General features: G+C 40.5%; 1 protein-coding gene across 6 annotated transcripts in view; it reads left to right on the top strand.

The window, feature by feature from the left end:
* The window catches only part of cc2d2a (coiled-coil and C2 domain containing 2A), a 140,611-nt gene that overhangs the window by 40,735 nt on the left and 75,009 nt on the right, over positions 1-24,867 (top strand). For all 6 annotated transcript variants that reach the window (XM_080189982.1, XM_080189975.1, XM_080189958.1 and 3 more), the window contains 5 exons: positions 3,621-3,815; positions 8,216-8,387; positions 9,497-9,633; positions 9,742-9,873; positions 21,946-22,155. In XM_080189982.1, coding sequence (XP_080046108.1) covers positions 3,621-3,815; positions 8,216-8,387; positions 9,497-9,633; positions 9,742-9,873; positions 21,946-22,155 — 846 coding nt within the window. The remainder of the gene's footprint in view (positions 1-3,620; positions 3,816-8,215; positions 8,388-9,496; positions 9,634-9,741; positions 9,874-21,945; positions 22,156-24,867) is intronic.

The raw sequence follows: 24,867 nt of genomic DNA, 5'->3' as shown, positions 1-24,867 counted from the left end.
ATAATTGCACTCCCCTTTGAACATGTACCTTGTGGTATGACTTACCCAAGATATTACGTTAAAATATTATTCAATCTATATGCAAATTGATAAATTATGATTTCTAGTTCATATGTTTTTTTAATGTAATGAATAGTTTCCCAAGTTGCATGAAATGAGAAAATAAGATTTATTGAATAATCAGATGATTACTTTTCTTGAATAATATAAAATCTACTCTCTTTTGAGGAAATGTGCATAATAAGAGGTATTGCTTACCTTTATATTATTTCTGCTATATTTTCACAGGTGTCTCTGTCAGCCTGCTAAGTATATAATTCATCATTTTTGCAGCCAACTAAATACTTTGGGTACAAATCATTAGGGATACAGTCTCCAAGTAACTGAAGCTGATTATTTTAATGTGTTCAGTACAGAAAGAGACCTGAATGAACACCACACGGATTGGGATCTCATGTTGTCAAAATCTGGAACCCATTTGCTGGAAACTGTATTATACCCTGCATATTATTGACCCATCTTCCAGAACCTTGAAAATAAAGAAAACAGCTCTGCTTGAATAGTGCTGTTCACCAAGAGATCATTCAGCTCTATAAAATATAGAAGTTAAACAATATGCCAGTATAGTACATGTAGGAGCAATGGTAGCTTGACCTATCTGTAAACAGCACATAGCATATTTTCATAGTTATGTTTCTTAAGAACATAAGAACATAAGAAATAGGAGCAGGAGTAGGCCATCTAGCCCTTCGAGCCTGCCCCGCCATTCAATAAGATCATGGCTGATCTGAAGTGACTCAGTTCCACTTTCCCGCTTTCTCCCCATAACCCTTAATTCCCTTGCCTACCAAAAACCTATCTACCCGCGTCTTAAATATATTTAGCGAGGTAGCCTCCACCATTTCAACGGGCAGAGAATACCAGAGATTCACCACCTTTTGAGTGAAGAAGTTCCTCCTCAACTCTGTTCTAAACTGCCCCTCCCTTATCTTGAGGCTGTGCCCTCTAGTCCTGCTGTCCTTTCTGAGTGGGAAGAACCTCTCCACCTCTACCCTATCCATCCCTTTCATCATCTTATACGTCTCAATAAGATCCCCCCTCATCCTTCTAAACTCTAACGAGTACAAGCCCAGTCTATTCAGCCTCTCCTCATAGCTCAACCCCCTCAACTCCAGTATCAGCCTAGCGAACCACCTCTGCACACCCTCCAAGGCCAAAATATCCTTGCGCAAGTGCGGCGACCAAAACTGCACACAGTACTCCAGCTGCGGCCTCACCAGTGCCCTGTACAGTTGCAGCAAGACCTCCCTACTTTTATATTCAATCCCCCTCGCTATGAAGGCCAGCATCCCATTTGCCTTCCTGACCACCTGCTGCACCTGTAGGCTGGGTTTTTGCGACTCATGCACAAGGACCCCCAGGTCCCTCTGCACCGTAGCATGCTGCAGCTTTTCGCCCTGTAAGTAGTAGTCCTTCCTACTATTATTCCTACCAAAGTGGATAACCTCACACTTGCCAACATTGTATTCTTACATAAACTGTATTTTTTAAAATTCATTTTACAGGATGTGGGTGTTGCTGACTAGGCTAGCCCTTACTGCCCCTGACTTATTGTCCATTGCCCTTGAGAAGGTGGTGGTGAGTTGCTTTCTTGAACCACTGTAGTCCCTGAGGTGTAGTACACCCACAGCACAGCGAGGGAAAGAGTTCCAAGACTTGACCCAGCAGCAGTGAAGGAACGGTGATATATTTCCAACTCAGGATGGTGAGTGACTTGGAGATGAACCTCCAGGTGGTGGCATTCCCAGGTGTCTAATGCTGTTGTCTTTGTAGATGGTAGGGGACATGGATTTAGAAGATGTTGCCTAAAAAACCTTGGTGAGTTCTCTCAGTGCATCTTGTAGATGGTAAACTCTGCTGCCACTGTTTGTTTGTGGTGGAGGGGTTGAATGTTTGTGAAAAGGGTAACAATCAAGTGGGCTGCTCAGCCCTGGACGGTGTTGAGCTTCTTCATATTGTTGGAACTGCACTGTGACTGTACCTACACCTTGGGGATTGTATTCGTTAAAGAAGGCAGGCCACCATCACCTTGTCAAAGACAACTAAGAATGGGCAGTAAATTCTGGTCTAGCCAGCAGCACCCACATACCATAAATGAATTTAAAAAAGCTCCTCTAGGCAAATGGAGAGTACTCCATTACATTCCCGACTTGTGCCTTGTAGATGTCAGCATGGCTTTGTGAATGGAACATCATGTCTCAAAAATTTGATTGAGTTTTTTGAGGGGTAACCAAGAAGGTACATGAGCTCAGTGCAGTCAACGTTGTCGTCATGGACTTCAACATGACCTTTAACAAGGTATGGTAGGTTGTTGCATAATATTAAATCTCACGGGATCCAGGGTGAGGTGTCCAATTGGATACAAAGTTGGCTTGATGACAGAAGACAGAGGATGGTTGGGTTTAGAGAGTTGTTTTTCAAACTGGAGACCTGTGACCAGCGGTGTGCCTCAGGGATCGGTGCTGGGTCCACTGTTATTTGTCATTTATGTTAATGATTTGGATGAGAATTTAGGAGTCATGGTTAATAAGTTTGCAGATGACACCAAGATTGTTGGCATAGTGGACAGTGAAGAAAGTTATCTCGGATTGCAACAGGATCTTGATCAATTGGGCCAGTGGACTGATGGATGGCATATGGAGTTTAATGTTGAAAAATGTGAGATAATGCATTTTGGTAGATCGAACCAGGGCAGGACTTACTCAGTTAATGGTAGGGCACTGGGGAGAGTTATAGAACAAAGTGATTCAGAGGTACAGGTTCATAACTCCTTGAAAGTGGAGTCACAGGTGGACACAGTGGTGAAGAAGGTATTTGCATGCTTGATTTCATTGTTCAGAATATTGAATACAGCAGTTGGGATATCTTATGGAAGTTGTACAAGACATTGGTAAGGCCACACTTGGAATATTGTGTACAGTTCTAGTCACCCTATTATAGAAAGGAAATTATTAAACTAGAAACAGTGCAGAAAAAAATTACCAGAATGCTCCAGGGACTTGATGAATTGAGTTTTAATGAGCGGCTGGATGGACCGGGACTTTTTTCCTTGGAGCTTAGAAGGCTTAGGGGTGATCTTGTAAAGGTCTATAAAATAATGATGGGCATAAATAAGGTAAATAGTCAACATCTTTTCCCCAAGGTAGGGGTGTCTAAAACTAGAGGGCATAGATTTAAGCTGAGAGGGAAGAGATATAAACGGGTCCAGAAGGGCAATTTTTTCACACAGAGGGTGGTAAGTGTATGGAATGAGCTGCCAGAGGCAGTAGTAGAGGCAGGTACAGTTTTGTCTTTTAAAAGGTTTGGTACAAATCATGGCAAGATTTATAGTTTAAGAGATTGAGGGATAAGTGCATATGCCAGTTATACGTGATTTGTGTAATTTCACATTTAATCTGTTCTTTGCAGAAGGAACAACCTATCCAAATTTTGCAAAGGTATGAGTTCAGTAATTAGTTTTAGTTATAGTGTGCAGCTGACAGTTTCACAGAGTACTTTTCATTCCGAGAAGCAAACAGACTCCTTTATGATTTGTTTAAACTAGGGTTTTACATTTACAGGATGAACTTCCTTCTGCTGAAGATGCTTATAACTTCTTCACCTTCAATTTTGACCCTGAACCTGAAGAGACAGAAGCTGAGTCCAAAAAGGAAAAACAAGCTGAAACACATCAAAAAATTGTCCAGGAAGATGAGGAAGAGGAAGAGGAGGAGGGGGATGGAGAAGATTCTGCTGCCATTGAAGAAGATGAAGAGGTAAATGTAGAGCACAATAGCATCTCAGGGGAAATACATTGGTCTTTTATCATCCATCCACATGTATGACTGGAGCAGGATAAACCTTTTTCCTACCTATGGGCATTCTGTATCTTTTGTTTTGTTTCCAAGAATTACTGCCAAATTTCCTTTTGTTCAAGTATGTTATCAATCAGCTAAACATGCCAGGAAATGAAATGATCCTGCATATGTGCATTTTACTCCAATTTCCTCTTCTTTCACACAACAAATCAAAAGGAGAGAAGGATGTTTTAAAATAGGAAGGAGAGAGGTCACTATCTGTGCTTTGTTAGCTGTCGGCAATTGAGAAAGCGCAATAATACAAAATCTGCTGTGGCCGCAGCTCTTGATCACCACTGTCCTAGGTAAGATCCGTGCTGTCACTAATTAAAATGGATATCAAGGGAGAGCAGCAGTCAGCTCACCTATGATGCCCTCAGCAGCTGAATGGTGATCAGTTTTGAAGCTTCCTGATGCATCGTAATCACTGGGATGAGGTGAAACACTGGGACGCTATTCCGCTGCTGAGGACTTCATTGCCAGTGAAACCATACGCCAGCAAGAGAGCTAATGTTTCCAGGAAATAAAAGGGGAGAAGATGAAGCGGGGAAAAAGCTGATATAGTGCCACTCTATCAAATCATCCCAACACTGCTGCTTTCAATTGATATCCCATGTAGGATCTTCTTTAAAAGATTTAGTTAGATTGTAACATGTCTAAGTTAGTATTTTAGAATCACATGGTGCTTTTGTCAGGAGAGTAATGCAAAATGAAAACACTTTTTCCGGCTCAACGTTGAAGACGATGGATAATATGACAAAGATAGAGTTAATGCCTGAATTAGGATGGCACAAAAGCCAAAGATAGTTATGTACACATGAATCAGTAACACAGCATTTTTGTTTTATACCAGTGCCCCCAATTATTTTAGGGTTTTTCATGGATGCAGAGTTAAAGGCCTGGATTTGCATCCTAGAGGAAGTTTTTATGTTTATTTATTAGTGTCAGAAGTAGGCTTACATTAACACTGCAATGAAGTTACTGTGAACGGTAGCAGGAGTCTGGGGAAGTCCTGGCTTGGCCCTTCCATTAAGAAGACTGTGCCCCCAACAGTAGGAATCTCATTGCAGCATTGCAGGTGTGGACTGCTGTTGGACTAGTCAAACCTGGAAAGAGTTTGGAGGCACCCATAGGGGCTTCCAGCTGCTAAGGTGGGCCATTTGAAATGCCTGCCTCTCCTGAATTTTAATGAAGGAATTAAGGGCCTCCAGCTCTCAATTCCCACACATTCTCCATCAATGCCATCTCATTCCCCCCTCCTGCCCCTCCCCTCCCCATGTTTCTTCTTACTACTCACCAAGCCATGTGCCCCACCCACTCCGAATGGCCCTTCATATCCCCCATGCCAAGCTATGGTACTTTCATGTCCATTCGCATACACTGTATAGGGCCAATGAACTCTACGGTGACCACAGAATGTGTCAAAAAAAGCTTTTAAAAAATTAAGTAATTCATTACTTTCTTTCAAAAAAAAAACTTTCATTACAGACCAATAAGAGTGTCAATTGTCCAAACTCTTTAAAGAACCAATAGCAGAAACTGCAAGCATTGAAATTTCTATCTTATGTAAACAAATATTATATAATTGACAGGAGAGATCAGAGAGAGCTATCAATCAAGCAATATTTTCTCTGGGGCTCAACAGCTTCAACAGTTTCATGGATGTTTGGACTCTCAGACAAGCCTCATTACGCATTTTTGTGCTTGCAAGTGCAATAACTTAGTGTGGGTATGAGGGGCCATTTGGGTGGAGGGTGGGAGTTGGGTGGCTATAGCTTGGCATATGGGGCATGAGGAGGACTTCATAAACCTACCTTTCAAATAGTTCCCTCATCCAGACTGTGAGTTGCAAAACCTCTGGGGTGCCATTACCCATGACTCTTTGAAAAGCTGCCTTGACTCCATGAGAACTGTGGAAGACTAGGACATGCCTATTCCCACTGACCAGGTTGGGAGTGCAGTGTGCTGGCTCGCAACCCAGATCATAGTGCATCCTTAAAGTATGTTTTTGAAAACTAAATTCTGGGATTGAGGTTGGGAATCAAAAATCAAGATTCTTCTGCCATTTTTAAAGGGCTCTGAAGTCACACTGAGTCAGTGAAAATCCAGGCCAAGATGCACAATTCTCAAATTGAATTTTAGGAAGCAGAATAATTAGATTAAGTGCAATGACTACAGAATGTAACATGACCCAAATGTTCTACCGATATTGCTTTGTAACCAGGATGCTTTAATAAATTTAGTTGTGATACTCAGAAACCTGAACTGAAGCAGTTAATATAATGCAGATGGCAGTGGGTGAATGTTTATGTTGTTGTTTCTGTTCATAAAATTGTTTTTCCATTTGTTCTTGACGTTTTATTCCTTAATTTTACTCTGAAGGAATATGATGACAAGCCCTTTCATGAAAGGGGTAGCTATCTGAAATTTAGATGCACTTGTTGCATAATTTTCCAACCACTTAAATGACTAGTGAGAAAACTGTATCCAAGTTTCTAATATTTGTATTTAACTGGGTTCTTGTGAATAGAGTTAAGGAAGAAAATCACCTCATAGTTATCTGCCCTGAGAAGAAAGTTTTATGCTCCTGGAAAAATGAGCATTTTTAAAAATATATTTTTAAGCTAGTTTGTGTTTAGCTTCTCTAACATTGAGGCCGTTATCAAATATCACATTGTCTGCTCTGTATATAAATAGTTCAGTAATCAGAAGTTAGATACTTCATAAAGAAATTAAAATTTAAAGATACTGCTTGCAATTCTGATGAATGTCTGCTCAAAATATTTTTTATCCCAGGTCATATAAACAAGAATAAATGAGAGATGATCCTATTAAAACATCTATCACTCTGAGGCGATTTGAAAATTTAGATACAGGAGGATGTTTCCACTTGTTGGAGTAATTAGAACCAGGGAACACAGTTTAAGAATAGATCTACAGTTTAAGACTGGTATGAGGAGAAATCTTTCCTCTCAAAAAGTCATTAGTGTGTGAAATTCTCATCTGTAGAAAGCAACGGAAGCTGCATCATTGAATTCGTTCAAGTCAGAGTTAGACAGCAAAGTGGAATTGAGACCAGAACTAGATCAGCCATGGTCTCATTGAATGGTAGGACAAGCTCGAAAGGTTGAATGGCCTATTCCTGCTCCAAACTCTGATGTTCCTATATGCTGAAATATGTGAGGTTAACACTTCAAAGATGACCAAGGACTGAAACATTTATTGATCAGTTTCATAAATTACTTAGTAGAGATCGAGAGAATTTTTTGTACTTGGGCAATTCCAAGGTTGCTATTGCTTCCTTATCCCAGTTGCTCTTTTCTTCCTTTATCCCTCCTCACTGAAGATAATCGTTCATCGTGGAATCCAATTTAATTGACAGTCGTTTGGTACTACACCCATATGCACACCATCTCTTTCTGAGGTACTGTTAATGGGCTGTTATAAATAATGAGCTAAAGTACGATATCCTCATGTGCATTTCTGGTAAGATTCACTGGGTGATAATAAGATGCTAAAGATCTGTCTGACAGTTTGCTTTTGACATCTTGGGACTCTTTGGAATGACTTGCTCAGTGCTGCATCTTATAGTGCAATTACTTATGATTAATTACGAGTGTTAAAGCATTGATTTGAACACCCTCTCCTGCATTTCCTTGAACATGATCTCAGTTATTTGAAAACCAATGCTATTGTAATGAAGGAATGCATATCCAAGGGAAAGGCACTTCAGGCATTTCTTCAGTTGACGAGTTCCAGACTGCATTTGGCAAAAGAATGTAATAATGTTACTTGCCAACATTTTTCAGCTATAAGCGTGGCACAGATGGACGTAAGGGGAGAGGGAAACAAATTAAGAAGGAAGAGATATAATTTTGTTTTTAAAAGGATGAAATTTTATACTATTTAGTTCAAAGTTAGATAGGGTCATTGTGTTTTCTGGACTGAGTAAGGATCTACACAGAACCTCATTTCAGTGTATTTTTTTTTGAAAGGGGGCAGCTGCTGCCATACTGTCTTGTCAACATTTACGATTACAGAAAAGGTCCTAAAATATCATTTTAAATGAAATGTCTTTTCTCTGTAATTGAGAAATGTTTATTATATTCAATTTTGTGTATATATCAAGAGACTATCAATGTAATTGACGAGAAATACACAAAATGCTTGAAGCATTGAGGAAAACCACATCACTTTGTACTGACTGGAAAGTGAAATGGAAATATATTTGAACTTTAAGTGCTTAGGAATTTGTACATTTTTTTTTCCAATGATTCTAGAACAGAATATAAAACAATGTTGTCCCTTGGTTACTACAGGAAGAGGATCGACCACTTGTAAAAGATAATGGGGATGATGAGGATGACTATCTCTTCATAATTGATCAGACAGCTCGTGATTTTCTTATAGTGAAGGCACCTGATTATGAAAGCTATCATAGTCAACGACAGAAAGATAAAAAGTTCCTTTTTACCCCCAGCATTCTGACAGGTAATCTATTTTGAAGCATAGTTTCTGATACGTCTTGATAGGCATTCTGTGGAAAGTGTGGCTGATTAAATTCTAATGTTTATTTTGTCAGTGAAAAGGTATCTGATATTGAAATGTTACTTGATGGTATTAGTAATGTGTGAACAGTTGTCTGCAATTTCTCTGCTATTTTAATGAAGTAATTAACTAGTTTAAAATAATAAAAAATGCCTTTGTTGAATTGCCAGATAGATGAATCTCATTGAATCCCCACAGTGCAATAGAAGGCCATTTGGCCCGTCGAGCCTGCACCGACCACAATCCCACCAAAGCCTTTTTCCCGTAACCCCACAAATTTACCCTGCTAATCCCCTGACTCCAAGGGGCAATTTAGTATGATCAATTAACCTAATCTGCACATCTTTGGACTGTGGGAGGAAACCAGAGCATCCAGAGAAAACCCATGCAGACACAGGGAGAACTTGCAGTCTCCACACAGACAGTGACCCAAGGCTGGAATTTGAACCTGGGTCCTTGGTGCTGTGAAGCTCAAGTGCTAACCACTGTGGCATCGTGCCGCCCCAAACATCTCATGTATATCACACCAAGTTCATCAATAATATTGTATGGTGTGGTCCAACTCATACCTGAGCTAGATATGAATAATTGGAGTCACCATGGAGTTTAGATGTGTACAGATATTTTTCATTAATTAGTGCATTCCTAGAAATTGTGATTAATGGAAAAAATTGATTAGAAGATACGACAAATGCATGACAACAGGGAACCGAATTGTGCAGACATAAGATTTTCAATATTCATTTTTTAATATTAATACAATATCATGCAAAATAAAATGATTTTGAGAAGAGCCATTTCCTGTGATGCTTTTGGTTATATTCAGGTTAACATATAATAAAAATTATTTTGCTGAATTGTTGTTTGCTTGATACTGACGAAATATTTGAGTACTTGTTGAGGTTGTCTGATATTAGTGCAAAATTAACCCCATGAATCTCATGGAATTATGTAGAATTATTAATTCCTGTTCAACAATGTTGGGAGCTTTGGCCCTTCATGCCTTTCCACGAACAGGGTATTAGTATTAATGATGTTTTCTTGACGGTCAGTATCCACATCGGAGAAAGTTCCTGAAAATATGCAGCCACGGTTTCTCGAAGATGAAGGCATTTATGTTGGAGAAAGACCAAAAGTTTCTAAATCCAACCAGAACATCCTCGAGAATCGTCTGCTTAAAAATGAAGAGGTACGTCAAAAAGGCTTCCCCCTGTTTTCTTTTAAAGTATTCATTACATTTTAGAAAAAATCCTTTGTTTAACAGCTTCAGCAAAAATACTCTCTTTCATTATTCCAGGGCAAAAAATGGTTTGGAAGTGATGGCAGAATTATAGCCTTGGCTGACCCTATTAAAAGGACCCAGACTAGACTTCCCATGTTTTCACTGCATGAAAAAATGGATCCTGCACTAGAAACTCTGTATATAAAGGTAAGTAAAACATAATAATTGTACAAAGGATTTTTTTCCAGACTAATAGATTATTTTACAGCATATTACATAGTTTCTATAAGTGAAAGTTTATCAATTTCATTAGCAAAATTTTAATCAAATATCACTCTTGCGAGGTATTGACAAAAAGAAAAGCTGCAGATTGCAATTAAATCCAATCGTGCAAGCTGATGCAACATTAGTGATGTGAGGGGAGACTTTCAACTTGATAGGGTGGGATTTTCTGGCACTCCGCAGCATATTTTCTGGTGATGGAGGCGGCTTGCTAATGGTCGCTGCCAAAATCTTCTGATCCTGCCAGAAGTCAGTGGCCATTTATATTGTTGAGCAGCAAGGCTGCCAGGAACCTATCTCAGGGCGGGGGAAGGAGGAGTTGTCATTTTCCATGGGACTGGAAGATCCTGCCAGTGGGAAGGACCAGAAAAACCAGCCCCATGATTTCAGTTTGTGCATGTCTGGATGAGGCTTGATTTCCTTTCTCTCTGTCCAGACTAAAATGTATTGATGCACTAACATTTTATGCTTAATAGGGACTCCAGAACAGCTAATCAATGATGTCACAGCACCTAGCTACAGTTAATATCTCAAGCAGGCAATTAATCTGTATAGATAATAATACGTTCTGTATTATTTGGTGCACTTCTATGTATTTCAAATCTCTTTCAATTTCTGAGATGAAAATAGTTCCAGAAAACAATTTGATAATCTGCCTATGTGAATCTTGATGGAGCTGTTTAAATATTTATAGAAAACAGTAAGAGACGTGCCTTGAATTTCTTGATGCAAGTTTCCAATGGGAATAATTGGATTCGATTCATGGTCTCCCCAAGAAACAACACATCTGCAAAGGGGATAATTTTCTTAAATGACTATTGAGGGATTTGAATTTCCAAGCCGTATCAGTAATCAAGTACCTATGGTAAATGAACACATTCATATAATCAAATCTAGATTCTGAAAGTCATGTAACTTGACCCTTATTGAATTAAAATAAACATGTTAAGTTAGCACTGTATAATCTTCAAGCTTACAATGTGACCATGACTAAACTCTTATGAAATGTATAGACCTGGCATTTTAATTCAGTGTTATGATCCCAGCTGATATTGTTCCTGGGCAAGTCAGACCCCAGGGTGGAACCTGGTTTGGTAGACCTTAACTTCTATTTTTTATTTGCAAAATGGAGAGCAAATAATGAAGAGAATCACAGGAGTCCAATGATGAACTTTTTACAAAAGAATCAAACATTTGTTTAAATTTTTAATGTAAAGATAATGAACAAGAAAATGGGTCACACAGTGGTTAGCGCTGCTGCCTCAGTGTCAGGGAGCCGGGTTCAATTCTATCCTTTGGTCATTGTCTGTGTGGAGTTCGCACGTTCTCTCTGCATCTGCGTGAGTTTCCTCTGGGTGCTCCATTTTCCTCCCACATTCCAAAGATGTGCAGGTTAGGTGGATTGGCCATGCTAAATTGTCCCTTTAGTCTCTCAAGATGTGTAGATTAGGAGGATTAGCAGGGAAAACATGTGGGGTTACAGACATAGGACTGGGTAAGATGCTGTTTCGGAGAGTCCGTGCAGATTCCATGGACCAAATGGCCTCATTCTGTGCTGTAAGGATTCTATGATTCTAAGAAAAGATGTATGCTATTCCTTCACTCCAACTATACCTTTACAGATATATACAAATTTGTAGAGATATTACATCTATATAATATATCTATTTTGAACATTATTATTCACTGTAAGTATGCAGTACATACAAACTAATGAAGAAACTGTAGTCAGACAAACCACACTCCAAAACCAATGGACAGGTGCCATATAAATCAGTGTTTGTGGGTTCTTCATCAACCCTCCCCAGAGGCTTGGCATAGTGTGAGCCAACTGATCTCAAGGAAACAGTCTCTCTCTCAAGGGCTTCCAATCTTCACATCCGAAGACTTCGCTTTCACTTAAACATCTCCAAAAGAATCCACCTTGAAGGTTTTGAGCTCTGCTTTGGATGTTCTCCTCCCCTGAATCTTTACTCCAATCTTCTGGCTTTTACCAAACCTATTTTCCTTTGTGTAAGCTTTCTGCAGCTCTCTCCCCTTAATCTGGAGTCTCCTCTCCTGCACTGGCCTTAATTTCACTGAACAGGATCTATTCCAGATTCCTGCCCTTGTCCTGTGATGAAATTGTCATTTTGGGACTTTCTCCTGCCCCACTCACAAAGATCCTAAAATGAAATCGAACCCAGGATTCACCTTTCACAACACACAAGTAACAAAAAACATCAAACAATATCTAGTTTCTAATGTCCAAAAATACAAATATTACTTACTTAAGATAATATCTTAAGTAAGTAATATTTGTTATTATATTTGTAATAACTGGCTGAATAGTTCTGAACTCCACGAATCAGCAAATTGAGCGGCCTTATCAAATCTGAATGATTATTGACTGAAATCTGACCACCGCGGACTCTGATTACTGAATTCAGCCAATCCAAACCGAAAATGTAATCAAACCGTTGATGCAGCTGAAGAGGCCAGTCAGTGGTTTAAATGGAACACTGACCTTCTCTACCAAGGGCAAATCTGAATTCAATAAACTTCATTTAAAACCATTTAAACTAATTGTAGCATCAGTATGAGAATCAGAGATTTCAATCGACTGCTAATCATTGTTGCATGTTAGTGATGGATTAATGGTGCTATGAGTTCCTGGGCACTCAAATTTCCAGTGCATTGTGAACATAATTGAACATGTGCATTTGGGGGAGCTCAGCTTGTTGATCTTCCTGGTGCATTGACTTTTGAACCATTGTAAAAATATTGGAAAGTATAGCAATTGCAATTTTGGGCGTTATTCACTTAAGTTTTAAATTCTGCAATATTTTGTAATATCTTAGTGATTTTGCCCAGTGTGCACTGATATCTGGCAGAAATTTGCAGAAAATCCAGGTCACCTCAATTTCAAGACTTAATTGAAGGAAATTCCACTTCTGGTGCACAGCTTCAACCACTAGGGGTGCACATTGGAAATTTGGGTATTTAGGTCAGCAGTCACTGGTAAGTCCAAAGATGTGCAGGTTAGGTTGATTGGTTATGTTAAATTGCCCCTTGATGTGTCCCAAAGTATATAGGTCAGAGGGATTAGTGGGGTAAACATGTGGGGATACGTGGTAAACTGGGGTAAGAGTCAGTACAGACAAAAGGGGCTGAATGGTCTCCTTCTGCACTATAGGGATTCTATGGTTTTATATCCTGTGGGGCCATCTGGTATTTGAAACACACCCAGTCTACAAAACTCCGTGGCAAGCATGCAAGGTCATATAATCTACCCTTTAATCCTGGAATTAATTATTCAACTTACTGTTCTAGGCAAATTATAATAAATGACTTTTTGTATAGAGGTTTAAAATTCTCAACGTACAGAAATTAATTTAACTTGCGGTTTGATTAGGGGTGTGTTGATATTTACTGACATCAGCTAAATTTATAGAAGACAACAATGCTCATTTTATCTGAGTGTAATGTCACAGGAGATCAATTGATCGATCGTTTTGAAGCTCAGAATTTAGGCCTAGGATATTTGGGAAACAGAATTAAGCATTAATATTACAATTTTAAAGCTACAAATTCAAGTTATTGCAATGCTGAATATAAACTATCAAAGAATCCTAAAATACAATTTGAAAAATTAATGGCTACCTCTTCCTATTTGCATTGTTTCATTGGGCAGGATTTTACAGGTGGGTATTTTTTAGCAGAGGGCACACAAAATAAGAGTGGTTGATACAACACCTTTCCACCCACACCCTGCCCAGTCCCCATAATATGGATCGTGGTTAAGGTGCCACTAGCCTGCCCACCCATTCTTTGGCCTATTAAGGCCCTTAAAGGGGCTAATTATTGGCCACTTAACCTCAGTCCACCATCACTGCCATAAAATGTTGAGTACTGGAAGGCCAGAGAGACTGTGACAGCTTTTTTTTGACAAAAGTGCAGGAAGGAAGAGGATTTACATCTCTTGGGCAGCTCCCTGTGTGCATTGGAGGCACCTCGCCCTCAGGAATATAACCTCTCTTGAGGTTTTCTGCCTGGCCTCCAAACCACACTCACTCCGCTCTCTCTCTCTCTCTCTCGGGCCAATCCTTCCCCACCCAAAATGCCTAGGGCGTACCTGGGTCCAGATGCCATTGCTTCTCTTCGTGGGTCTGATGGCTTGTAGTCCCAGCAGCATCCATTACTGTGTTCTGGTGCTGCTTGGACTGCATTGGTCAGCAGCTCTTGAGGCCCATTTGTCCTCTTGTTCACTTTTGTCCATTGAATGTGTTGAGTGGGGCGAAGTCCCACTCTCTGCTTTTTAATGCCTCTCACAGCATAATGTCATTTTTTTCAAAGTCGTTCGATTTGCAGCTTCCTTATCCAATGAAGGGCAAGCTTAACAATGTACCCCTTATAAAATTTAGCCCTTTTCCTCATTTTAACTTTCAATTTGGTCTTCAATTACTTCTGTTTTGTTTGCTGTTTGAGCTTGTGGTCTTTCATGCATCGCTTTCTCCCTGCATTGCACCATTATGAGCTGTGGCTTTAGCTGCCTTGGTTTCACCCTCTGCCATTCTCTTCCTGATCCACTCAAATCCTCTACCTCCAAATTTCTCAAAGAATTCCCTAATAGAAAGATTTTGTTCATCTCTGCAAATACCTCTTCCTTACGCTTGATGTCTTTTTTTTCATTATGTTATGTTTGTCAAACATTTCCTGACATTGTTTCAATGCCAATGGTGCTAAGTAATTGCAAGTTGTTGCTTGCAGTGTTTTTTTTCTATCTACTATCTATATTCAGGACCCAATTTTGGGTCACAATGACATTGAAACTGTCAGCATTTACTGTCATTACTCTGTGAAACTGATAGCAACTTCTAGAAACTGCAGATGTGCAGTTAAATGCAGGAGTCTAGAAATTGTTGGCATGATTTTTTTTGCTTTAGATGGTGCACTTTCAAGCATCCACAAACTTCAATTAATGAGAAATTGGAAGTGCTGGAAATACTCAGCTGCCTGGCAGTATCTGTGGAGAGAGAAACAGTTCACATTTTACATCAAATATTACCGTTATTCAGGATATAGACAGAGTTGGCTGGATTTGAAATGTTAACTCTCTCTCTTTCTCCAAAAGTACAGCCAGAACTGAATACTTATAGCATTTTCTGTTTCTATTTCAGATTTTCAGCATTTTACTTTTATAACAATTAGAAATTACTGAACTGATATGAACGTGCTCTTTTGCCCTGTCTTGTAAAACTCTTGAAAAATCTACACTTTGTTGAATGAACTTTTTAATGGCAACTACACCCTTAATTATTGCTGAAAGGTCTCTAGTTTTTAAAAACTAAGAGCAAAAGGATGAGATGTGAAGTAATAGGACCTATCAAATGTGACGGTGGGAAAGTTTATATAGAACCGGTAGAAATAGCAAAGGTGCTCAATGAATACTTCACTTCAGTATTCCCAGTGGAAAAGGATCTTGGTGGTTGTAGTGCAGGCTTGTGGCAGACTGAAAAGCTTGAGTATGTTGACGTTAAGAAACAGGATGTGTTGGAGCTTTTGAAAAGCATCAAGTTAGATAAGTTGCCAGGATCGGATGGGATGTACCCCAGGTTACTGTGGGAGGCAAGGGAAGAGATTGCAGAGCCTCTGGCAATGATCTTTCCGTCATCGATGGAGACGGGGGAGGTTCCGGAAGATTGGAGGATTGTGGATGTGGTTCCTCTACAGGGAGTAGAGATAGCCCAGGGAATTACTGACCAGTAAGTCTAATCTCTGTGTTTGGTAAATTGAAGGAGAAGATCGTGAGAGACAGGATTTATGCACATTTGGAGAGGTATAGTATGATCAAAAATAGTCAGCAAGGCTTTGTCAAAGGCAGATCGTGCCTTACAGGCCTGGTTGAGTTTTTTGAAGATGTGACTAAACACATTGACGAAGGAAGAACGGTAGAGTCATAGAGGTTTATAGCATGGAAGCAGACCCTTCAGCCCAATTTGTCCATGCCGCCCTTTTTTTAAAACCCCACAGCTAATCCCAATTGCCCGCGTTTGCCCCGTATCCCTCTATACCCATCTTACTCATGTAACTGTCTAAATGCTTTTTAAAAGACAAAATTGTATCCGCCTCTACTACTGCCTCTGGCAGCTTGTTCCAGACACTCACCACCCTCTGTGTGAAACAATTGCCCCTCTGGACACTTTTGTATCTCTCCCCTCTCACCTTAAACCTATGCCCTCTAGTTTTAGACACCCCTACCTTTGGGAAAAGATATTGACTATCTAGCTGATCTGTGCCCCTCATTATTTTATAGACCTCTATAAGATCACCCCTCAGCCTCCTACGCTCCAGAGAAAAAAGTCCCAGTCTCTCCAGCCTCTCGTTATAACTCAATCCATCAAGTCCTGGTAGTATCTTAGTAAATCTTTTCTGCACTCTTTCTAGTTTAATGATATCCTTTCTCTAATAGGGTGACTAGAACCGTACACAATATTCCAAGTGTGGCCTTAACAATGTCTTGTACAACTTCAACAAGACGTCCCAACTCCTGTATTCAATGTTCTGACCAATAAAACCAAGCATGCGGAATGCCTTCTTCACCACTGTATCCACCTGTGACTCCACTTTCAAGGAGCTATGAACCTGTACCCCCAGGTCTCTTTGTTCTGTAACTCTCCCTAATGCCCTACCATTAACCTGTGTCCCTGCGTATATTACCGAGAATAGCAGCCCCTGCGTACGCTACCGAGAATAGCAGCCCCTGCGTACGCTACCGAGAATAGCAGCCCCTGCGTACACTACCAAGAATAGCAGCCCCTGCGTATATTATAGTAGATTTATATATGGACTTCAGCAAGGCGTTTGATAAGGTCCCCCATGTGAGGTTTATTGAGAAAGTGAGGGGACATTGGATCCAGAACTGGCTTGCCCACAGAAGGCAAAGAACGGTTGTAGATGGCTCTTTTTCTGCATGGAGGTCGGTCACCAGTGGAGTGCCCCAGGGATCTATTCTGGGACCCTTGCTGTTTGTGATTTTTATAAATGACCTGGATGCGGAAGTGGAGGGATGGATTGGTAAGTTTGCTGATGACACCAAGGTTGAAGGTGTTGTGGATAGTTTGGAGGGATGTCAGAAGTTGCAACGAGGCATAGATAGGATGCAAGACTGGGCGGAGAAGTGGGAGATGGACTTCAACCTGGCTAAGTGTGTGGTGGTTCATTTTGGCAGGTCAAATGGGATGACGGAATATAATATTAAGGGTAAGACTCTTAGCAATGTGGAAGATCAGAAGGAACTTGGGGTCCAGGTTCATAGGACTCTCAAATCTGCTTCGCAGGTAGGGGATGTGATTAAGAAGGCATATGGTGTACTGGCCTTCATCAATCAAGGAATTGAGTTTTTTAGTCGGGAGATAATGCTGCAGCTGTATAAGACCTTGGTCAGACCCCACTTGGAGTACTGTACTCAGTTCTGGTCACCTCATTACAGGAAAGATGTGGAAGCCATTGTAAGAGTGCAGAGGAGATTTACAAGAATGTTGTCTGGATTGGGTGGCATGCTTTATGAAGATAGGTTGAGAGAGCATGGTCTTTTCTCCTTAGAGAGACGAAGGATGAAAGGTGACCTGATAGAGGTGTATAAGATGTTGAGAGGTATTGATAGAGTGGATTCTCAGAGGCTTTTTCTCAGGGGTGAAATGGCTGCCACAAGAGGACACAGGTTTAGGGTGCTGGGGAGTAGGTACAGAGGAGATGTCGGGGTAAGTTTTTTCACTCAGAGAATGGTGGGTGCGTGGAATTGGCCGCTGGCGGTGGTGGTGGAGGCAGATTCAATAGGGTTTTTTAAGAGACTTTTGGATAAGTACATGGGACTTAGTAAGATAGAGGGTTATAGGTAAGCCTAGTAGGTATGGATATGTTCGGCGCAACTTGTGGGCCAAAGGGCCTGTTTGTGCTGTAGTTTTTCTATGTTCTATGTTATTTCTTCTGATTTTATATTTGTGGAATTCTAAATTTCTTCATTACTATGTTCCACATTTTACTCCTTTTAAAAGTTTGTTATGATGTTTCAGTTTCTACCTTAATCCCATATCCCAAACGTTTAATTAGGTTCTTGTAAAATATCAAAGTGAGGGATAGTCAGTGCACTTTGCTCCTGTTTGCTGCCTCTGAGAATATTTCCAATGAATTGGAGTGTGCCCTGCCTGACGGACTGCACGAGTGAAAATGCACAAGAGGTCATTTAAACTTTAAATAGCAAAAAACGAGCTAGTAGAGCTTGATGGCCAATGCAGACATAATGGACCAAAGGGCCTCTTCCTGTGCTGTAAAGCTCTATAACTCTACGAGAACAATAAATTAAAATAAAAAAAGGGCAGAGTTTCACAGTCAATTATTATATAGTACAGTTGTTATACTAAGTATTTCCAAATACCCCAGCATATTTTAGTTTAACTGTTTTGGGAGATAAACCTTTGCTATTTCCTTTTGTTCCAGAGATATCCATTGTGCTCACACCTCCTTATCAGCAACAATATTTTCTACAGAATATTTTAATTATCTTTCCAGAAAATTTTGTCTGCATTCATCACAGAGGCATATGGAAGATAACTTGTGCCATTTGTCATATTAAGTTGGTGAGCTGAGCATTTCTGGTATGAGACAGTAAACCCATATCTGTGAATGATGTCACCAAAGGATAGCATATAGGTTGTAAATGGGCTCCAGAATGGGCTCTTTAATAACTCCAGACTTGGGTAGAAAAGCACTGTTAAAGACTCCATGGTTGCAAACAGATAGGTGACAGTGGAACCAAGCAAGGGTAATTCTGTAAAAATGAACAGAGGATGGGTTTTAGAGAAGTGCAATCAATTGTGTCAGAGGTTGCAGAGCTGACAATGGAGGATGATGCACTATGGTTATAGTTACAGAATACAGCTAGTCATAACTAGTTAAAGTTAGTTTTGTTGGTTTTGAAAAGTGCAGAAACTTGATTGGAGACGTTCAAAAGCTCCACTGATTATCTGCAAACATGAATTTCTATTTTGCATAAACTCCCAAGCCAATTATGCTAAAAGTTGTTCATTTGATTTGATTTATTATTATCATATGTCTTGGGAAACATTGAACAGTATTGTTTCTTGCATGCTATGCAGATAAAGCATACCATTCATAGTGTACATAGGAGAGAAGGAAAAGCAAGAATATATGTTATGGTCATAGCTAGGGTGTAAGGAAAGACCATTCAGTGACTGGTAATACATAGACAGCACCAACTGGATAGGAAACCCTGAGATAAATCCATAATGGAATTCACTACAATCCTCCAGAGTAAACATTTGGTGTTGACAGCAAACACCAAAAACACAAGGATTCTGAGGTTAGATAAAGTACACCTAGAAATAAAATACTTTGCCTAAAAGGTTTGGTCTACCTTGAGGTTTCTTTAAGCAGAATACATACGATCGGTTTAGTCATCAAGTATTCTTGTTACAGTGGTTTAAAGTTTCCTCAGGTCGTAACACCCAATTAAAAGACATTCAAATCATTGTACAAATCACAAGAGAAAACTTTGAATATTTTGCCAATGAACTTGGAGCTTAGATTATAGCCTTGAAGTTAATTCCATTATTATTCTATGCAGAAACTGCTGGCATTGATTAAAGGGTGATCTAATAGTATTGTCTTCAATAATTGTGCATGTTATGGGGAATGACACAGGCTGCAGTGCAAAACATCCATTCCAACTAAATATTTCAACATAGTTTTGTACAGAGCCAAGTAAAAGCATAGGACTGTTAGCTCCTTCACTATGCATGTGACAAATCTTCGTGATTAATCAGTCCACTCTAGTGCCAAGATACCTGTTAGTCCAAAGTGATGGATAATTTGATGAACATGAACTTCCAGCTAATGTTTTGTTTTCTTCCCTGGCTCCTTCAACATAGAATGCTAAGTAATATCAAGTTTACTTCTAGGAAGCCAAGTGCTTCTACTCTAGGAAGTAGGGAAAAGCAGAGATGCTGTTGGTCACTCTCGGGTATCTCCTGTGATTTATTTAAGGGGCCCATCTACACTAAGGGTGAAGTTACAAGCAAAGTTATACATTTCATTTTTGGTCCTAAATTTCCTGGAAAGTTTGCCTGGTCTCCTGTCATAAATTTGATCGGAAATTGGCAGAAACTCAAGATAAATGGCATAAACAGCTCAGAGTAAATGCTCACATTGTTTCTCTGGAGGTTTCCCCAACCTCACAGCAAAGTTATTATGGGTGGGTACAACATATTTTATTTATTGATTTTGCAGCAGAAGCTTAATGGAGTCAACCAAGAGAGTGGTTCACAAATGTTTAAGTTGAAGGATCCCTTTTTAATGCATAAGTAATTACATTTCAACTATAATATTGTATACCACCCAAATTATGAAAGTGCTGTATGTAAAGAATAGTTTAATAACTAAAGGTTAATGTGGAAAATAAAAGCTCTTTGTATAGGGGGTAAAAGAAATTGGCCTGGATACAGAGAGGAGGCGCAAATGGATCATTTTCTGGTTGACAGAATGTGATGAGTGGTGTGCCACAGTGATCAGTGCTGGGAGCTCAGTTGTTTACAATTTATATAAATGACTTGGATGAAGGGACCAAAGATATGATTGCTAAATTTGCTGATGATGCAGAGATAGCTAAGAAAGTAGGAAGATAAGGAGGCTAAGCGGGTGGGCAAAGCAATATAATGTGGTAAAATGTAAAATTGTACATTTTAGCAGCAAGAATCAATGGAAGCATATTATTTAATAGAAGCAAATTACTGCAGATGCTAGAATCTGAAACCAAAAGTGAAAATCTCAGCAAGTCTGGCTGTATCTGTAAGGAAAGAGCAGAGCTGATGTTTCAAGTCCAGATTTTCTGCACTCATCTACACTATTTACTATATCATTAAGCTTTGATATGCGACTCTCTATTCCATTATTTAAATCATTCATAAATATAGGCCAAAATTCTCTGCCATCCCTGCTGCCATCAAAAATGGAGAATTTGGTGCTCAGCCAAATCTCCATTCACAGCAATGGAACTGGAGAATACCAGCCTTGGGCGAGGTTGGAGAATTCCAGCCATACAGAATAGTTAAGGTCCTAGCATAGATCTTTGTAACTGGGATACAGATAAATTCCTTGTTTCCACCCCTTTTCAATGTATTGAATCTTGTTGATGTACAGTACACAAGTGCCCTAAGCCCTCCATGATCTCAGCAAAGTTACTATTTTTCACTTCTGAGTCGAGCCATTGAATGTTATGAAATGGAGGCAACCTAATTGAGCCCAATTCTGCCATTTGATCATATTTTCTCATTGGGAGCCAATCGATCACAATTAAAACCAAGGAATGATGAACGGGAATTTTGCCGCACTCATTCCGAAGCACAGAGATGCTGATGTTAATTATAGTCCCACTGTCCTGTTCTTCTAGTTGCATTTGCCTAATTAGGTTATGTGACTGAATGCCACATTCGGCAGTAAGTTTATACATAAAGCCAAAGGGAAATTTATAAAGACTAATTCCTATCATGGAGTGCTCTTTACCTCTGAAAAGCTGCAATTTGCCATAGACTTTTTTGCATATATGAGACCTCAGTGCAAATCCCTATGGATCACCTATTACTACTTTCCAGAAAGCAGAGAACAAACCTTCTATCCTCATTTTCTGTCTGCTCTCCAGTCAGTGACTCATGCCATAAAGTCATGTATACTTCCTTGCACACTCAATTTCAATAATACCTTATCCAGAGCCTTCTAATTTTGAGGGTAAGATTGACAAAGTAAGCTGCTTTTGGATACACTTTTTTCCCAGACTGCACCAGCTGAGTAGTTCTGAGACAATTAATGTTCAGATGGCTGAAAAATATTTAAGAGTGGAAATGTGGAAAAAAGTACATCGTTTCTGGAACTGTGAGCAAGTGAATGAATAATCTGTGGACAACTCCTTAATCTTTTTATATTCTGTTTGTGTTGTAAATGCAGGCTGAGAGATCCATGTATGATAATCGATACATTGCTGGTTCAGCAGAGATCCAGGGACATTTTCAACTGGACATTGATGTTGCTGGCATAGTGTTCACACACCATCCCATGTTTAGCCGTGAGCATGTATTGGCAAGCAAATTGGCACAGCTATACGACCAGTATCTATATCGACAACAGAAAAATCTTGCCAGCCTTTACTCTGACAAGGTATGAACATTTGGCTATGAGACTGAAACTGTGAACAAATGACTATATAATCCCAAAGTCATGGCAGCAGTAAAAATCAGGAGTGAAGATCCTAGAGGTTGAAGATAATCCCTAATTTAGTTGCAGTGATGTGTCTTCAATTCGGATATACAACAGGAAATGAAGTGAAGGCCCAGTAATACGGCTCAGTATCAAAATATGTTGACAAAGCTATTTTCTATTCATTAAGTACTCAAATATCAATCTTTACTTTAGGTATAATGTACACACATTATGGGGAGAAATTAAAAGTCCCCTATTGGCAGGTGTTCAGGCCGGGGTTTGGATGTTATGGGGAGATGAAATTACCCAGAGGCATTTCCAATGCCTTTCTGCCCAAGCTCAACCTATCTGAATTCTCAGCCCAATTGGCCACTTAAAGGCTGCTCCCCAACCAGTCTCGATTTTGAAGCCAGTGAGGGAAATTCAGTGATGGGAGAAGCTTGGCAGGTCACCTTGCTCAGGCCTCAGGAAGGAAATGGGGGAGTCAACACTCAAGAGTCCCCTTTGCACATTGAGGACCCCCACCCCCTACCTCACCAAGGTCTGCATCCCGTGAATGTTCTTACACACTCTGACCTCTCCATAAAGACTCCCTCCTTCCTCTTCCTAATCCCCCCAGGATCACCTCCCCCCCTCCCCATGTAATGCCCCATACTCACCTGGTCCTGAACTCCAGGACTTTGAATCTGGGGATTGCTTGTAGTCTGACTCCTCTCAGTGCTGCTGCTAAGACTACAGCACTGCCAACTAATCAGATTGACTGCCAGCATCCTGAATTGGGGCTTCTGCCTGAATGAGGGGAAAGCCAATTACCACTCCAGTTAATTAACACACCTTAAACTCAGCAGGTCAGGGGGTTGGGCTGGAAATCCTGTTATCCAAAAAAACCCTGCCCCATGTCACCAGTGTCACATATAGTTGTTGCAGTCCAGAAACAGAACTGACTCTGAAGTTCTTGGAGTCAGCAATTACAGTTTGCATCAGTAGTATGCTCTTGAACAAGGACTGATCTCTATTCAGGTGTTGTGAATGGGTGGGGAGGAATGAGCTGGCTCCCCTTTTATTCAGCCCCTCGGTCGCAACAAAGGTATGTTTAAAATTCTTTCTCCTGCGGATGTGTTTACTTTTTAACAAGGAACCAATCAAACCAGATTTTCTTGGGTCAAAGAAAGTGTAAGCTCGTACACACACACATGCACTCGTACACTCGTGTACACACACACATGCACGTACACACGCACTCGTACACACACACGCACTCGCACTCGTACACACACACACACGCACTCGTACACACACTCATGTACACACACACACACACACGCACTCGTACACACACACGCACTCGTGTACACACACACACGCACTCGTGTACACACACACACACACACACGCACTCGTGTACACACACGCGCGCGCACTCGTGTACACACACACACGCGCGCACTCGTGTACACACACACACGCGCGCACTCGTGTACACGCGCGCGCGCGCACTCGTGTACACGCGCGCGCGCGCACTCGTGTACACGCGCGCGCGCGCACTCGTGTACACGCGCGCGCGCGCACTCGTGTACACGCGCGCACTCGTGTACACGCGCGCGCGCACTCGTGTACACACACGCGCGCGCGCACTCGTGTACACACACGCGCGCGCGCACTCGTGTACACACACGCGCGCGCGCACTCGTGTACACACACGCGCGCGCGCACTCGTGTACACACACACGCGCGCGCACTCGTGTACGCGCGCGCTCTCGTACACGCGCATCAGAAATAAGAAAGGCAAGAGTCCGTGGAAAAGTTAAAAGAATATATAAGTAGGCATAAGTTTCCCTGAGATGTAACCCATGGAATGTTGCAGCCATTAAATTGGGTAATGTGTTGCAGAAGACACCCTTTGATTAGTTCCAGAGAGAGAGATGAGCAGCATGTCTCTGCTTGCGTGACTATCCTTCTCTTTCTGTTGTTTGCTTCTCCCATTAAAATTCTTGTCTCCAGAGAGTGAGGCACCTCTCCAGGTGTGAGTAACCATGTCCTTTCAGGTAGGTCTGTCAGTGTAATCTATACAGGAATTTCCCAGGAAGGTTATTTTACAGTAACAGCCAGTACTGTTTCTTGTATTTGGTAAAAAAACAGGTCTTCTTTAAAGAGGTCAATATGTCTGTGGTTAGTCTCACTCTGACATCATGTTGGCTGTCGTGCCACTGGATAATAAAAATTTGCATTTTTGTTGGTTAAAATTTGATTTGTTGAATAAGCCCAAATAAACTAAAAAGCAAAATACGGCAGATACTGAAAATAATTAAAACAGAAAACAATGAAGTACTCAGTATATCAGGCAGCATTTATGGAGAGAGAAACATTGTGACTTTCTGTCAGAACTGGAAAAACTTAAAGATGTAATAGGCTTTAAACAAGTGTTGGTGTAGGGAAAATGGAAAAGAACAAGAGGAAATGTTGGTGATCGGGTCGAAGATAGGAAAGTTGTGTGGCGAAAGGGATGATGATGCGAAATGAGTGTAGATAGCTGATAATGGGGCAAATAAAGAAACAGAAAGGAGTCTAGCAGAGGTGTAAATGAGAAAAGCAGAATCTTCACCAATTGCTGCCATCTGGGTAAAAGCAGAAAGGATTATAATCTGAAATTGTTGAACTCCGTGTCAAGTC

Source organism: Carcharhinus amblyrhynchos, chromosome 1, assembly GCF_965287045.1.
Source record: "Carcharhinus amblyrhynchos chromosome 1, sCarAmb.v2.hapA, whole genome shotgun sequence".
Taxonomy (NCBI): Eukaryota; Metazoa; Chordata; class Chondrichthyes; order Carcharhiniformes; family Carcharhinidae; genus Carcharhinus; species Carcharhinus amblyrhynchos.
This window is presented reverse-complemented; position numbering and strand designations above follow the sequence as displayed.